This window comes from Danaus plexippus, chromosome Z (genome assembly GCF_018135715.1).
Source record: "Danaus plexippus chromosome Z, MEX_DaPlex, whole genome shotgun sequence".
Lineage (NCBI taxonomy): Eukaryota > Metazoa > Arthropoda > Insecta > Lepidoptera > Nymphalidae > Danaus > Danaus plexippus.
The window spans coordinates 13774150-13792525 of record NC_083559.1 but is presented as its reverse complement, the minus strand read 5'-3'; the positions used below and the strand labels follow the sequence as shown (position 1 = coordinate 13792525).

The window sequence follows — 18376 nt, the reverse complement described above, 5'->3', positions numbered from 1 at the left end:
TATGTGTTTATTTAAAGCCAGTTACCTTGCAATGAAGGTTCTTAGCTATGGTTGGTTAATACCGGTCCAGCACTGTTTCCGCATATATCCAAAATTTAGTACGGTTTTTTTTATGATTACTTCATGCAACCTTATGCGTACTAGTATAGTAATACTGTGTAGGGGTATTTTTATGTGAGAAAACTTTTAATTGTTTAAAGTATGATTGATATATGTATTATTTTTTACACTATCCTTTTATTGGAAAGAAGAATGAAAATGTTATATTATATATACTAGTAATTTTTCTCAATTTCGTATAGAAATGTGTAGTTGCTTTAATTTTTGATAAGGAGATAATAAAAATATAGCTAAGTAATTGAACACAATAATTTAACCAAAAGTCCGTCTATTATTCAGGTGTTCCTCATTTAATTTTCATGTCATATTTTTGAAGTAAAACTTCTTTAGAATCGTTGTGATTTCAAACTCGATGAAATGAAAAAATATATCCATAGAGACACAAACACATAAATGTATAGGATTCAGCCGGCGAGAGAATGAAATAGAACACATTAGACATTCTCGGTCTCCTCTTTGCGCGACTCTTCGTAACATCCGGACTATCGTGTACTAAACGTAGTCCATATTTGTCTCAATTTCTCATAGTAATTAAATTAAATTAAATTAAACTTACTACTAATTAAAAATACTTGTTGAAAAGTATTCGTATATAGTATATATACGATTATTTAGTTATTTACGAAGTATTTAGTATATATACGATTTCATATGTTTTCAGTAATTCTAATTCTTTTTTATGTACCTACATATAAATATAAAGTTTACATGAAGCGACTGTTCATTTTTTAATACTTTACAATAAGTTGTTTAATCAGGGACTTTTTAGAAGTTTCACTTCCACCGTGTGTGACTTGCACACATGCACACACTTTTTATCTCTATTTCATAGTTTATCCTCATCGTAAATGACTGTAAGTGTTGAAATTTAAAAAACTAGAAAAATGTTATATTTTTATTTCAGTGACAAAAAATCCTTCATAATTCCTCGTTTTCTCGTTTTTCCTACAAAATGTCCCTTGAATTGTAAAATATCCCACTCAAATGACCTTTTTTTACATGCTTTTCTTTAGCTTCACGTGTATGTATGTAGCCGACTTCTTCCGACTAGATTTTGACCCATTTTAAACGGACCGATTTCGCTCAAATTTTGTAAGCTTATCAAGAACCGGTGGCAACTTAAAACCTCGTAGAAATGTATCAATTTCATCATTAAGATTTCCAGGATCATCATATCATATCATAGATCCTTTACATGAGAGTAAAAGAGATAGAGCATGCGCGCTCAAGCGTTGTTGTATATTATATTTGTTGGTAGGTTACATAGTTACAATATCAACAGCTAAATACATAGCTAGATACCTAGTGATATCAATAAAACAGGAGGTCTTCCTAACATATTAAAAATATTTGGAGTGGTGAAGTAATGCTAAGATCGAACAGTGACTTGTCAAAAGGCTTAGTAAACGGCAACATGGGTATATAATTACAGAAATTATCTGGCCAAATTTTCGCAGAGGCCAAGTGTATGCGTAAGATATCCCGTCAGTTTGTATCGACTTCGGTTCAGATGGTTTGCACATAATAAAGCCAATTTCGATACAATTTCCTGCCAAATACAGCTATGATACAGTTGAGAGAAAAATGCTGCCATTAATCCTGAGTTGGGCATCGACTGTCCACTAGATGCAAGGTTGTTCAGTTGACCATGCAGTCATTTACTTGGGCCCGCGATTATTTGCTTATGGATAAGCTTATGTAGTACTCAGTAGATGGAGAACTTTAGACGGTATTCAAATTGAAAATTTGACTGCTCAAAGTTAACAGGTAGAACCCTATGTAACATTCGAGTATTAGATGAAGTGGATGGGTTACGAAATAATAATTTATAAAAAGTGACCAATAGGGCTTTTTACTTAAATCCTTACACTACTACATTGATCGCAAGTGTAGCTATTTACGCTAACAACACAAAGAGCCTTAGAACGTACACGAATTCGAGACGCAACTCTGTACACAGCTTTATATGTCAATGGATTAAAAATTAATGTAGCTATTTGATAGCAAAATCAAACATTCGTCGTCTAGAAGATTAACTCGTCCGTGTTGAAGACAAATTGAACTAAAAAGTAAAAAATAAAATATGGTTTTAAAAATCTTGCTTTTCTTTCATACTATTTTTGAAGTAATCGTACTGATCGAATATTTTTGAAAACAGTTTTTGTGGTTCTCCAAGCTCACACTAATATTACGAAAATGTGTTTTATACAATTACGAAGTTTCGGACTTGACGATTTTTAACTAGAATTTATTTTAATTTCAGGAAGTCCATACATTCTATTCTGATTATTTTAATGCAACTGTTATATTATAAATATCAAGCCTTTAATCTACGAATCATATTTGGAGAGCTAGATGGTATGCATTCACAGACCGCGTTAGTCCAATCTCTCTCAGTGTTACGTATATGATGTGGAAGAAATTATTATGGTGGCCACGTTAATAAGGATAACGGGATTTTCTTGGAAAAAGTAATTAAAGTAAAGTTCTAAGTTGTAAGGTATAAACAAACATTCAAATATACAGGTATACGATTAGTTAAAAAAAATAGTATGAAAGATGATACAACACATCCCATGCTTTTCTCATAACAATACTAATCTTTTCCACCCACTGTTATTGTTAATGTTAAAAATTATTTTTTACTTTTTAATTGGGTTAATTAGAAAAGCATGTTTTTAGTTCTTTTAAACTATATTCTTGTTATGTTGGATGCTAGATAATTGTAAGAGATAGGAAAGAACCTTACCTCTCACAATTATAAGACAGATAAAGTCAACTTATCATAAAATATCACATTCCACGTCTGTATAACAATACTGAAAAATCTTAAAATAAAGTTGGTACGTTCTACGTGAATCCAGGACAATGCGCTATGTGATAAAGAAATCACATATACTATCCTGTAAAGTAGTGTATGTAAGATTTTAATGAGCATAAAAATATAAGTTGCATTGATATTTTTATCAAAGATATAGTGTTTAAAGAGCTAATTGCCAGTTAAAATAAAATCAACAAGAATAATTTAGCCTGATAACGATATATGTACATACATTCTATTTTGTTATTAGTATGATATCTTTAAGGTCTCTTACAAATTATGAAACTATCTATGAATGATATTGTGGGATAATATAATTAAAACAACTTAATAAGACTTTGTGTTTTACCTATATTAAATCATATGTTACAACATTGAGACCGTTATTTTTTTTTATTATTAGCGAACTAATGTAGCACCCTTAAAATTATCCGTTATAAATTTATTACTATTACATTTCACATATACAATATTTCCGGCGTTCATAAAATAAAAATAAATATGTTTCTAAACGAAGAAATATTTTTTTTAATTACATTGTTTAAAGAGCTCATCTTGTGTTAGTACTGTAGGGTTGTTTTTTGTCCATTAATACCTCTAACTATATTGATATATGGTTGACCTTTGATCTATTTATCCTTTTGATGTACATTTCCTTAAGTTAAAAGAATTAGCCTTATGGTAAGAATACATATATGTTGTACTTCTTTTTTTTATGGACAAGGAAGATGTTAAAAAAATATACACACAAAATTTAAAAACAAACCCAAACAACTATTGCTAGTAACAAATTGTTTTAAAGTTTCCTTCCTCGCAATATTTTTTTTTTTGAATTTTTTTTTTTTGTAAGTATCTTTATTATGTACCTACTTTGTAACGAATTTTTAAACTAAGGTCATATTTAATTATTTTAATTTGCAAGACAACTTATTAAAAATAATATCATGCACATATATATTTTCAAGGTAGTAAACACCAATGGTAGTAATTAAGATTTAAGAGATAAAATGTGAGCCAATTTAGACATAAATATTTAATACTTAATAAGAGAATTTGAAATTATAATGATGATTTTTTTTATGTTTGTCTGAAGGAAGATATATATTAAAAAGAAACTAACATCAAAGGGCAACACTAAAGAGATGTTTTTTATATATGGGAAGTTTTCCCAATGCACACCATCTGCTGTTTGGTAATCTGCTTATTTTGTTTGGATTGATACAAAGTTAAAGGGATTTCGCAATATATATATATATTTCATTTGTAATATTCAAATTTTTCTTTTTTTATACATATTAATCACAAAAATATATTTACTTGGGTTAGATTTTTTTTTTGATACTTGATTTATTAAAAAATATTACTGTGTTCATCATAAAAGTCAATTAAATTTGTCGATAAAGTTTTTTACATTTAGATTTTTCAAAATTGTTTTGTACCCCTCATTTTCCTCACTCCGCTTTCTATATGTTGACAAATTCTAAAATCCTAAGGATATTTGATGAGAATTTTATTTCTATTATGATTTTAATTATTTTATTTCAAATATATATTTTATATAACTAACACCTAAAATACATTACTCTGATAATTGGTCATATACCATTTTAACAACAATACCATTTAAGATTAACAAAATTTGAAATGTATAAATACCCACACACATATATATAAGTACAAATCACCTTACGCAAAGATCATTTTGAGACATTTTAAAGTTACCAAACAAGGTTGTGGTAAGAATTAATTGTAGCGTTATTCAGTTTTATAACAGTCGCCGGAGTGAGCGTTTATAACTGTATCAAAATGGAGTCAATACCAAGAGGCAGAATCCTGCAAATAAGACCAGACACTTTGGAACAAGTTCGTAAAGAGTATAACCTGGAGAAAAAGGGTAGAATGGAGGAAGCGGTAAAAATGTTAGATGAGTGGATCCAAAAACAGCCGCATTTCAAGAAGAAGGATTTCGGTGAGTATATAGCAAAGCAAATTTGATTATATATTCAATAATTAACAATGACAAATTGTAATTACTCCAAATATATGTTAAGACCGCTCTGTCTATATGCGAAGATTTTTTTTAAAAATAAAGTTGAATTATTATTTAGTAAGGACCACGCCATGGACCGGTTCTGCTTGGTAATTTCATTTCATTTAGCATAAACTTGAAATAACAGTCGAATATTCTGATTGGTACCAAACGACTTACTTAAACGAAATCATTGCCAACATTTAGTCCTATGATAATTCTTCTGAATGTGTTTGGATTATGTAATATAATTTATTAATATTTATACAGTATACACTTTAGTGCTAAAAATTATTGTAATTTTTACATGGTTATTTTGAATTATTTGTCTCTGCTCTATCCCTGGAGTCACAAACATTTGGTTAACCTTCCAGAAACTACATAGTATTTGACATTGTTATGTTGCATAAAACATTAAATATTAATGTTTTAATTATATTTGCTTTATATGATATATAATCTTGAGTAATAAATTTATAAAGGTCATATTACAATGACAATGTTCTAAACAGGTACTTCATAAAGAAAGTAACAAGGCAAGATTATTTCAATACTTTTTGCTTGTCTTTATTTTAGTGTTCGTACCAAACAGAGAGTGTGTCATTTATTAGGGTTCTGATGTTCAAAATCACATTGATTTCGATCTAAATAAAGCGCCGGTGTCTCCTTTTGTGTAATATTTCGACAATTATCATTTCTTTTTGTTAAACAAAATATTTTTGATGATCCCGCTAAAACTGGAATTATTTTTATTGTTTTGTAATTATCATAAAAAAACAGATGCCTATTGTCTTACATTCCCACTTTCCATAAAATACAAGCAATAAAATATTTAAAACATTTTAAATATAAATTTAAACTAAAAACGGGATTTATGCTAAGAATTTCATCAAAAAATAACCTACTCTTTCGGAACTTTACTTGAATGACAAAACATGAAAAAATTATGATTTGGACAATTCGAAAGATGTTTTTGTAAAATGTTTAATGATGCTGACAGACAAATAGCGAATGCCAAATTTGCCACTGTATCCAGTGTATCCAGCGTTATTGGTATTTACTTGAAAAATAGTGTCTCATAAGAAAAACTTTGACCCATGAGACAGATTATTGAACCTAAATATTTTTTTCGTAACATTGAGCGAATGAACAATTTTTTTCAGTTCTTTAATATTTAAGACAAGTTTTCATCTAATATAAATGCATATATAAGGAGATATTTAAAAAAAACAATCTTAAAAATAGAATATAACATTGTGAAATAATATTTTACGTCTAGATTTCGAGAAGACTAGTTTTTAACATATTGTATATCAAGAAAGTGTCCGTATCTCATTAGCATAATTATTATTTCTGCTTAACTGTTGATATTCAAACCAGTATTTATAATCTGGGTGTATTTTTATTGTATTATATTTAAGCCGTTGCTAACTTGCTTTAAATTCATAACTTCTATACTGAACTATTTTAGATTTAGAATTTAAAATAAAGGAACTATTTAAAACAAAGAAATAATTCTTAAATCCTTACTTGTATTTTGTATACCATTATCTGGAAATCGGCATCTAAATTCTCTTGACCCTCATCTCACTATAAAGAAAACTAATGCTTTTCAGAACTACTTGTTATTAACTACTACTTCTAAAAACAAAACTACATCCTTCAACATCAGATTGGCTTAAACGTTTGCTGGTTTGTCGAGAGTTATTTTCTCATTTAAATAAAAAAAAAACTATGAGTAAGGAAACATTATCACAGCTTTTTTAGTTAATACAAATTAACATTTAATTTGCTTGTATAACATACATAATTTTTTATAGCAGGAGTTCCTGTTCGGTTTTTTTGCTTCATTATCTCACAAAAAGAGTGACTTCTTTTTTTTATTCTAACATCACAATGCATAAAAAAATATAATTGTTTAATGGTATTTTAGAATAGTTTACAGAAAATTAAGTTTGGTAACTTGTCTTGAAGCATAAGCAATATTTTTAGAGTAGAGGTTTTCTGAAATCAAATTTACCATAACAGCTGTTCTTTCGACTTTATGACTTATTTGACTTGAAGTCGTTAACACTAAGTCTTGGGAATTAACAAACCCATTAGAAAAATTTTACTTGTTTTATGCTTCCGATTACATCATATGTGTAGTAACTAATTCTATAGTGAGAACTATTTTGAAATCTATCAATACTGACTATGCCAAAACCGTTTAATATCTCAGTGATTTCCAGAGTTTGACTCCTAGTTTCTGGCTGCGTTTCTCAATAATTTGTCTTAAAAATTATATATTGTTTTAATCCTAAAAAAAAAACTATATATATATTTTTTTATTTATTGCCGAGTAATTTACATTAAAAGCGAATATTGTTTTAGAAATCACTTTTTAAAAATGTACTCTATTTCGTTGTCGGCAATGTCTTTTGCTTTAATTCAATGAATAGTATTTTACAATTTTTAGGATAAGAGCATAACAAACAAGATTAAGAAACTTGATGATTTAAATTATTGTTATTGTTTCTTTGAAAGGTTCTGTAAAACAATTGTTGGTATTAAGGAATCTCATGATAAAATTGCTAAAAGATATTATTTAAGCGATTTTTCCATAAAAAAGGAAATGATAAATTGGATTCCTCTCTATATAAACATTGTTAGCTAACATAAAAGAAAAATACTACAGCCGTATAACATATATAAATAACAAATATTAACATATTTCTGTTTTATGCGATAATACGAGTATGTTAATTTATATATGAATATAAAAAAACACATTGCCGGCAAAAAAAAACCATATGGATGTAGATTTTTTTTTAGCACAAAAGTTAACATAAAGCGAGTTTTTAAACGGATATAAAGATCGTTGATAAAAAAATTCAAATTTCAAGTACTATAAATAACGCATTAATATTCAATAATAAATAATTTAAATAAGATCAATGACCTTAATTATAAACTAAAATAATATTAATTATAAAAAAAAAAAAATCTTTTATTTGTTCTATAATTAAAAACACTTCAATATTTCATTCTGAAATTCTTAATAACAACTAATAATATGTTACCACTTTTTCAGATCCATATTTCTTAGAAACTACAATATTAGCAAGCAAAGGATCCCTTGAACGTGCTAAAAGACAAATAGATAAAAATTGCACTCTGAGGACACTTTTACCGGTTTATTTTGGTAATTTTAACGTCAGAAATGATTTTAAAAATATACATGATGTCGTGTAAGTATTTTCTATTATTACCAATTTATCATGTTAAAATAATAACAGATTACGTTTTATATTAAAATATAAATGTGATTACGCACATGAACTCCAGGACGATAGGCTTATGTGGATTTCCTTCAAACTGAAAAAATAATGTACTATTATCGAAATTGTTATATTTCAGCTTAGGTTACGTTCTCCACTGCAATTTTTTCTTACTGTTCTCTAGGATGTTATCTGATCTAGATTCTCCTCGAAACAGAAAATAGCGTACATTTATGCGGTGTGATAAATTTCAATTAAGGAATTATAAATACGTCATATTATACATATATATATTTATTAATTGTATTTAACAGTCTAATTTTGAGAACGATTAAGTTTTTGATTTTTCTTCTCCCTTCCCGCTAGACCTAAAACTAGTCGCTAGAATTCAAGTAAAAAATAACATCAGTCGCAAATACAATTCAAGTAACACTTATCATTAATTTAATGGGTCCTAAATTCCATATTCTGATATCCAATGCCCCAATGGTATAGGGTAGGTTCAGGCCATCCAGAGTTTTCGGGGAAACTAAGAAACTGTTTAGTTAATATTATTTGTAATGAACATAACACGAGTAAGCGCTATGTTGGGTATGAGAGTATGAGACGAAGAAACAAGTTAAAACAATGACAGAACTTAACAGTCAATCACGTATCAGTTAGGGAGAGTTTTTTCTTCTGACTTAAAAGTTGTCCGAATATTATTGTATAAAAACATGTCATCTTACATTGTGAAATTTAATATCATATATTGTGAATTGCTCTGGCAGGGAGCTAATCTCTTTTTTTTTCCTAATAAAGTATACAATACTCTAGTTAATTTACAATCTAGCCTAAGGGTGCTAGTAATTAATAAAATATAAGTTGACTCAAAATATCGATCATTCTACATTATCTTGAAGATGAATTTGCAATGACTAATTCACCTTTAAATGCCATCATCATCGAAAAGAATTTTATTAGTTATATAAAATTAATTATTAGCCGGTAGTCGTTGGCGACTTTTTCAGGATTTTAAAAAAAATTAAGGCTTAATATACTTAATCCTTTTAAATTCTTTAATAGTATGAAGCATCTTTTCTAATATACTTTTAATTTTACAGACAGACAGCAGTCTTACCAAAGTTGACGCCTGATCACTACAGAATAGTCCTTACGAAGTTCAATAATATCCCTTTTGATAGTTCAGATGTGATTAATTTTTACAGATATAACGTTATTGTGAGTGATCGTCTCCAAAATATATATATATATATATAACTATAGACTTTATTGTAATGTAATCGAACATATATTTACAGTTGGGAGATTATTTAAAATCACATGATTATCTGAGGGGCTTCATAGTAATATCGGATTACTCAGACGCAAATATGATGGATTATGTGTCAAAAATTAATCCTATTGATTTAAGAAATGCTTTCAGTATTTATTTAGTAAGTATTCTAAACTTTATTTTTTTTTTGATATTTATAATTTCGAATTTAAATTTATGCGTACTTATTCATTATAGGAAGGGTATGGTATGAGAATAAAAGGCATTCACATCGTATGTTCTTCAAAATTTGTGGACGCGTTTATAACAATACTGAAACAAGTTTTAAGTGAAAAAGTAGCAAATAGAATCTCCGTTCATAAGTCAATAGATGATTTATCTAAAGTCATTCCAAAGGAAATATTGCCTGTGGACTATGGTGGTGATGAAAAGTCGATCAAGACTCTATCTGGTGAGCTATAAAATGTTGTATTTTTTGTTTTTGATATTTATTTTTTTATGAATGAAATGAAATCTATTATAAGGTTTAAATGGTACTAGTATTATTCGGATATACTACGCGGATTTTATTATTTAAAATCTACATAATCCCGAAGTTTCGGTTACTTTGCAGCGACCGTTGTCACGGGCAGACGAGGTGGTGGTGGTATTCATTTAAATGAATAAAACTCGCGAAAATCTTAGATCTGATCTTGTTATAAGGTTCCCAATTATGATTATAATTAATTTTTAATAGTTATATGAATCATTATTACAGATGAATGGATTGACGTCCTCTCAACAAAGGAGCATATGGATTATGTAGCCGACATGAATCAAGCTGGTACAGATGAATCACTCAGACAGCCAGATAAATTCTGTGACACATGTGCCGGAATGCCGGGTAGTTTTAGAATATTGAGTGTAGATTGACCGAAGAACAATAAATTGATAAGATGTTATTATGATTCCAATAAATGATAATTTTACACATATATATATACATTTTCTGTCGCATTTTTTTATATTTGTTAATTACTTACTATTAAATTACTTATTTTGATTTACATTTTGAAATCAAATAGATTAATTGGACCAACGTTCTATGGAATCAGAAAGGTCTTATCTCTTAAGATATACTTGTAAAAAAATTATTCTGTTTTGGTGGTGGTAACCTATCTTTAAATGATTTTAGACAATTACATATACATGAAGCAATTTTTTTTCACCAATGACTTCCTACAATAAAATGTAATAAAAAACAAGTGTAATTATCATTTTTTTTTCATATTATAACGCTTAATTTTGTGTTGCTTGAGATATATATATATATATTGTTTGATTTAATTCTTACTTTGATTATTTAATATTATAAATTTTTCGTCAATTTTTTTTATTATTTATATATATATCATTAGAGGAAGTGCCAGTATTACGTCCTCACTGCACAGAATACAAAGCAAATTTTTGAGAAATCATTCTGTACTACATTCTGTACTCCTTAATTATATTTTTGTATGTCATAGACATGTTAAAGAGCCTTATACATATGCTCTTCTTTGTCTGTCCAATGTATGACAAGCCACAGTCACATAATTTTATTTAAACGAATACACGCGAAAATTTTACATGTGATCTATGAGTATATTTTAATTTGCCCAACACTGAGTCTTGGTGTTTGGTTCATTGAAATGAGTTCAAGTATTTGCCCTTCCGAGATGGTATCGTGACCAATATGTAACATTCACATTACTGTAATTTACTTAGGACACAAAACTCATTATTAGAAAAGAGCAATATATTGTCATTTAATAAATTGAACAAAATGAGTTTAACAAATATTAGGGATTTGAGAGCTATATATGCAACATATATTTTTTATAATAAAATTCAATATGCATAAAAACCATTTAATGTATTTGTCCGTAATGCTATAAATTCATATGCGTTGTACACTAACAAATAATACATTTTTTCATAATTCATTTACTTTATAATTATACGCTTATATTAAGTTTACTTAAAATTATAAAGTCAAGCAACAGTAATTAATGTAACATATAAAAAAAAAATCCCGTTTGTTCTTTAAACTGATATTGTTTGTCAAAACAGAGAAAAAATATATTTTTTTGCCTCAAAGTGCGTTGCTTGATAAAAAATTATGGGTTTTTCAGGTAGTTAAATAATACTTGAGCACATAATCATTATACGATACAATATTTTTTTCTGTAGATGGCAATTTTTTCTCCTAATAGAAAACAATGCCATCGAAACACGCAGCTTTACATTTGAATTCTGAAATACGAATCTTGGGATATGCCAAATATTTTTCCATTTGTTGTATTATCAATGCTAGACCTTAATATACTCTTGTTAAGTCTGTAGAAGCAAAAATGAATGTTGCTATGCGCTTAAAAATGGCTCGACCAATTGAGCTATCCGGTGTTTGGTATATCCCTTCAGGATCACAGAAGGTCTTTAAACTAAAAAAAAATGAAAATAAAAATTGCGAGGACAATCGTAAGAGCAATAATTTTGTTTTCAAAAATAATTTGCTATCAAACGTTGTTGACGTAAATTATCGACGTCAACATAAACAAATAAAGGAACGTTTTTATATTAACACATTCAAATTAATTACATTGTACGAATATAGTTTTGACATATAAAAAGCGTTAGGAATTTCAGTGTTAATGTAACTTAAAAGATTGCAATTTCCCCTGCGGTTTGCTTTCGCAGTGACCGTAAATAAATTACAAGGTGATCTTCAAGTATTTGCGACGTTCATTTGGAAAATCTACACTCCTCTCATGGAGAGTTGTAACTTGTATGTTGCCTGCTCTGGCGTTGGGAAGCCAACAGCGTTATTTGCTTACGCGCCAAATAACCAAACGAAAAATATTGTATACCATAAAGCATTCGAATGAGTATCATCAAGTTTAAAAAGTCTTGTAGTTTACAAAATTTAAAACTTATTTTTGTTAATTGTTGATATGTAAATAAGGTGATTACTAAAAAAACGTTACCTTAATTTTATCTTTACTATTAATTATTTGTACTTACGTAATATTGTCCGGGCAGCTAGTACCTATTTATAATAATATAGAGTATATTGCACATCATACTTATGGTGGTTAAAAGGATATGAAAAAATTTGCTTCTTAACAAATCAAGTTACACAATAAAACAGTTTTATTGCTAAATAGTCACCTCTTCCAGATAACCTTATTTTAATAGTAAAAAAAATATGAAATTAAAATGGTGTTGAGAAAAATATAATAACACATGTCATCATCATCATCAGCCTGTCGAAGCCCACTGCTGAGCAAAGGCCTCTTCTCACATGGAGAAGGTTAGAGCATTAATCGCCACGCTTGCTCAAGACGGGTTGGCGATTTCAATCTTATAATTAGAAATTATGAGACCAGGTTTCCTCACGATGTTTTCCTTCACCCTTGAGCACATGTATATTGTACATATTTAAAATAAAAGTGTTGATTAATAAAAACAAGACACACATAAATAAATATTATATCGTACATACATATTCATAATAATGACAGATATACTAGGAGTTGAGAGCTTTTTGAATCTAATGCGGAAGGACTTCACCAACAACATTTTTTTTTGTTCAAGTCATCGAATACTAAGCTGAGACTATAACTATAGAAATAAAAATTTATCACTTTAATTAAACAGTGCTGCCATCTACAGCACTCATTTAAACCGTTTTAATAAGGTGACCTATACAAATGCGCACGAGCAAGTACGTAATGCGTACAAGTTGTAAATTAGTTTCTAGCTGTTTACATTTGAAGCCGGTAGGTGGCAGTTTTAACAAACCTTCTACTAATTACTTACAATATTGCATATAGTCTATGGAATAAAAATTATATAGTGGTTCAAATAGTAAACTACAGTATAAAATATAAAAATATTCCCTTTACGTCATAACTTATGAAGTATCTCAACAAATATGATTAATTGCTTATAAATCAATTTTTAATATAAAATGCAAGCAGTTTGGACGTAACAATATTTTAATAAACGACGTTTTAGATAATAAATAAACAGGAATTTTTTCTCATAATCGTACACTAAAACTATGCTTTCGACGCGGCTCGATCTCTCTCAGTTCGAAAAATGTAGGACGTTCACCTTTGACATGCTATTTTGTCGTAACTACTTAGTTTTGTATCAAAATACCGCAAGTTATTTAATATTTTTCAAGAAATTTTAATCTCTAAATCTAGATTTACTCATAACATTTTATTAATTGAAATTAAGTTTTCTACATACATCTACACAAAATCTCAACTGCAAGTTACAAAGACGTTTGTTGGCCTTAAGAATTTACACAAACAATTTTTACTTTACCTACTAATGGTTAAAATATTATAATGTTTATTTATAACAAACTTATTTAGGGACTACGAAACCTTGTCGCTATTTCACCTTCAACAAAGGTCGTTATCTTATGGTGCTATTAATTTTATTTCCGTAAAATGTTATGTTAAATATATTATGTAATTGCGACAAAGATTTTAAATAGTTTCAGTTAATTATAACAAATTGATATAAACAGGTGATCGAGCGAATGATTACAATTAAAAACTAATTATTATAGTTGTGTAGGAAACGCGTTAATTAAATGAAGGACATCCGATTAAAGTTAAATAAATAATTACAGAGACATTTTAAGTCCCTTGAATGATATCAGTAAACTTTGTTATAGAAGGTGAATGAGGGAAATATAAAAACAAAAAATTACACCTACGAACAAATTTCAAAAATGTACTTAGAAAACAAGTGATCCTTTGTTGTGGTTTTTAAAGTCATAATACTTGATGTTTTAAATCGAAATAACTATATAAATACTTTCAAGAACAGGTCATAATTTTTTTTTATTAAATATGGTCTCTGAACTAATCTTTATACATCGAACATTACTTGCAAGCAAGTGATCAACCACTGGTCACCACGTCTGCTATCTACTTCCGTCATCAATGTCCTGGTTTAAAATAATTAGCATAAAGTAACTTAGGCCTCAAAAATCTTGTCATATATGAAAAAAAAAAATCTTTAAACATAAGTAACTTTAGGGCACGGAGAAGTCAAAATATTCATTATTATTCCCTTAGTTTTATTACAGCAAAATATATCTTAGGTATAAAAAATCACTAAGATACTATGTATTTTGCTAAAAAAATAGTTGTTCGTGAATTTTATTGGGATTGAAAAATTTTAAAACAGAAAATACCCCCCCAGTTACCCCTCAGATACATAAACTTAATTTTTTTTGTAAGATATTGTTCAATTAATCTTACGACTGGATAATTATTCAAAGTGTGCAAAATACGATTAAGGCTGATTTTGAGTTCGCAGTATCTTATGTAAAACTATTCAAATTTATTCACTTCAAATTGAATCGACCTGGTTAGTTTCCAAACTGAGATTAATGTGAATTTAATTAAATCGCGTTATTGTCGATGTAACAATTTTGATATACATCAATATTCTGGTGCCTTTGTTTTATTCTGTATACATTGTTTATAGAGGTACAGACTAAAAAATAGATTTTTATGTGCCATTTCGGGAATCTTCAGCCAGGGAGTAAACTCCAGTGTGCATAACAATTAAAAAAATCAGGCCATAAAGATATATTATAAATAAAAATCAGGTTATAAAGAAAATTTTATTTTTTTATGTGAAAGGTGGCAAACGAGCAGACGGCCTACTTGATGGGCAGTAGTGACCGTCGCCTATGGACATCCGCAACATCTATGTTGCCAACCTTGACTTTTGAGAAAAAGGGACGGTGGGAATAAGAAAATGGCAGGAAAGGGTGGGAAAGGGGAAAGGGCAACCGGCTCTCACTCATCAGACGAAACGCAGCCACTAAAGGCTAGTTCACGCCGATCATCTGCGAGAGGGTTGTACTTCCCTGATTGAGCCAGACCATGTACGAGCTGTAGAAACTTGACTACAGCTTGGCTCTACCACTTTTATCTAGTAATATTATTTTTGTATGTTATTACTCACTTTACTCTCCAAAATTTTATTCGATAAGTTTAAATTAAATGTTATTGAAAATTTTGTGGGCTCTTCTGTACTGTACTGCCATCAGTAATATTAATGATTCATTTTATTTCAGTTTGTGTTAGATGGAAAACTATATTCAGATCTTCTAGAATCTTGTATAGGTAGTGCTCTGAGGGGAATGTTTTGTTAAAAGTTAATAATTTTTATTTTCGTTAGTTATTATAATAAATTAGCATATAGGAGGTTTTTGTGTTTTATGGTAATGTAAAGTTCTTTATATTTTTACATTGCATATTGTGTGCGGAAATTTTTAATTAGAATCAACAGACTTGAAAATGAATTTTTTTCAATTGACCACTATGCATTAAATAATTTTGCAAATAAATAAAGTATGTTTACGTTACCAAAATATTAAGAAAAAAACATGTTTCATCTATACAGGGTTATCGCCGTGTAAAAGATTTTTGTACATAATAAATCAAATGGTTACGTGGATTTTTACAGATTATGGAACTAATGGAATTCAAATTTTAAAACTGCCTGAACAAAAAGTTTTTGGAAAAGACAAAGTATTTGTTTTCTACGTATTATGTTGTGAAAATTTGGTGTCAGAAAATTTGTTTACGTATGACGTCCACTCTAGACAGTTACTTCTGGAGCCAACTGAAGAGTGCTCATTGCAAAATTGGTCATTTTATTGAAGTAGATGTCAAAAATACTTCACTGGATCTCAAGAATACGCTCTCACTTCTTACATTTCAATTGCACAAAATTTACGTTACTCCGATGGCACTTACCAACTCTTAATAAATTCGATAGTCCATTGATACTTTACCCCTATTATATATATATATGTGTCAGCTCATCAAATTCGAGTGTTTTTGAAAACAAATATTTATTTCACAAATTATAATATCAAATTTTAATAATATACATACATATATCGAGTGTCTTAAACATTATTTCGCTGGCGTATGCGTTTTGTTACTGATTTTATGGTTAACAAATGTACGCATACTTGATAAAAAGAGGTCAATCATTATACTCTTGGACTCTAGTATTTCATAAAAGACAGCAAAATTTTTAAGTTGATGAAATAATGTACTTCAAGTGTCATTCATAAATATCTAAACCAGTTAGTAATTTTGTAGTGATTGAAAAAAATATCTTCTCTTACAAAAATAAATATTATAAAGAAAGTTGTAAGTTTAAGAAAAATACTTTTTAATCACACATGTATAGCGAACTCGTCTAACCAGCTGAAATCTTAATCTAACATAATCCTCAAAGAGACAAAAATGGGCTAGAAGTAAGAAACTTCGTCCTTTGAAGTCGCATAATTTTTTTAGTAAATAACATTTTTCATGTACTCACAATGATTCCATACAATATATGTACCATACAAATGTATACATATACGATGTTTGTGCATAAGTTACAGAATAGACATCGCATCATAAAGTGGTAAAATTCCAATTATGAAAGTTATAAAGTTCTCTATTTAAAATATAAATTATTTTTATTTTTAAATGTACATTTTAATTTTTTTTTTCTTAACAATCTATTTTTATAACAAGCCGGTATTTTGTATTGTTGAAATAAAAAAAGGTTAAAAGGGATTTCGACATCACATAATATAAATTTATTTTAAAAGCCTCTCATTAAATCTACAATTAGTGTGAAACTGCAACTGAGAGTTCGTATTAATTTAAATTTTCTATTTTAATAATTATTTAAATTATTAAACGTGTGTTATTTCCATGATATTGCATAAGAAATATATAAATATAGGTAATAAGTAAATTCTTAAATATATTTTTTAATTTGTATCAAATTATTTTAATTTCTGTAAATTTTCATTGAGCTCGTGCTAATTTAATAGTTGTATTTTAATACCAAATAACATTTAAAAAATTTATGCTATCTATGCTATTATGGATACTTAAGTGAGATAAAATTTAAAACAATATAATTGCAAATAATAATGGAATTTTGCAATATTTATCGCTTTTTTTTAATGAAATATGCTAATTTTATTGAGTATCTTTGAGAAAAAGCGTAACTTTGTAGCGTTCAAAACATTTAAACACTATGTTTAGACGATAGTTTTTACCTCTTTCAGACTGAGCTGGTACTATTTTATGAATATGTTAAAGTGTTTAGTATTTTTATAAGTATATATAAATAAATATAAGTAGGGAGTACGTAGCAAGTTGGACTTATGTATGGAGAGGCTTATGCGAGAAACTTCCTTCGATTCACAATAATCAACGTGGAGTACTTACGTAGTTTGTAAACATTCTGATCTAAGATGTTAGAAATTTTCTAGTAAAGAGTTTCTTATTATTAAGAACCATTTATACTTTATGGCATGTAAAAATGTATACTTAAATAAATTTCCTTTAAAAATTTGTAGTTGTGAAATGCGTTACAAGTTTTTTTATTCCTCGACTGGCCACCAGACTCGCATTTTTTTTATTATTTTTTGGTAGAAAATTCGGAACCTGTTTTATAATATATATTTAAGATAAAATTGCTCTATTGTCTCTACCAAAAAAACTTGTAAAAAAGGCAAGGTAAGCGAAAAATTATCACGATAAATATTTTTGTAAGAGATCCGATTATAGAATTATTCTGACATTTGAAGTAAAGCTTGTTTCTTGTTACCTGTTTTTTATTGTTAAATTATAAATTCTTAACAAGAATAAAAATAAAATTATTATCATGATAATATAACATCTAAATTACTACGTTTTTTGACCTTCCAATGCAATTCCATTAAAGTTATAATGTTTATTTATTAATAACGCTTTTATTATTTTATATTTGCAAATACTGCAGAAGCATAT

The 18376-nt window shown here is 28.2% G+C and overlaps 1 protein-coding gene across 2 annotated transcripts; it reads left to right on the top strand.

Moving 5' to 3' along the window:
* The first annotated feature begins 4067 nt into the window (after nt 1-4067).
* On the top strand, nt 4068-10480 carry LOC116777528 (alpha-tocopherol transfer protein-like). 2 transcript variants are annotated; one of them, XM_061526231.1, is made up of 7 exons: nt 4068-4133; nt 4705-4910; nt 8044-8200; nt 9334-9451; nt 9532-9666; nt 9744-9957; nt 10264-10480. In XM_061526231.1, exons 1-7 carry the CDS (start codon nt 4084-4086, stop codon nt 10416-10418), a joined length of 1035 nt encoding a protein of 344 aa, XP_061382215.1. In that variant the 5' UTR covers nt 4068-4083; the 3' UTR covers nt 10419-10480. The 2 variants fall into 2 exon arrangements, with proteins under 2 accessions (XP_061382215.1, XP_032527026.1); XM_032671135.2 differs by lacking the exon at nt 4068-4133 and having other exon boundaries at nt 4622-4910.
* The last annotated feature ends 7896 nt before the right edge of the window (nt 10481-18376 follow it).

Excerpts from the sequence above, each read along its gene's own strand:
- LOC116777528 (XM_061526231.1), top strand. The coding sequence starts at position 4,084 with ATGTTTTTTATATATGGGAAGTTTTCCCAATGCACACCATCTGCTGTT. Across the intron at positions 4,134-4,704 it reads TGCACACCATCTGCTGTTTG|TTTTATAACAGTCGCCGGAG; the intron begins GTAATCTGCTTA and ends AGCGTTATTCAG. Across the intron at positions 9,452-9,531 it reads TTTACAGATATAACGTTATT|TTGGGAGATTATTTAAAATC; the intron begins GTGAGTGATCGT and ends ATATATTTACAG.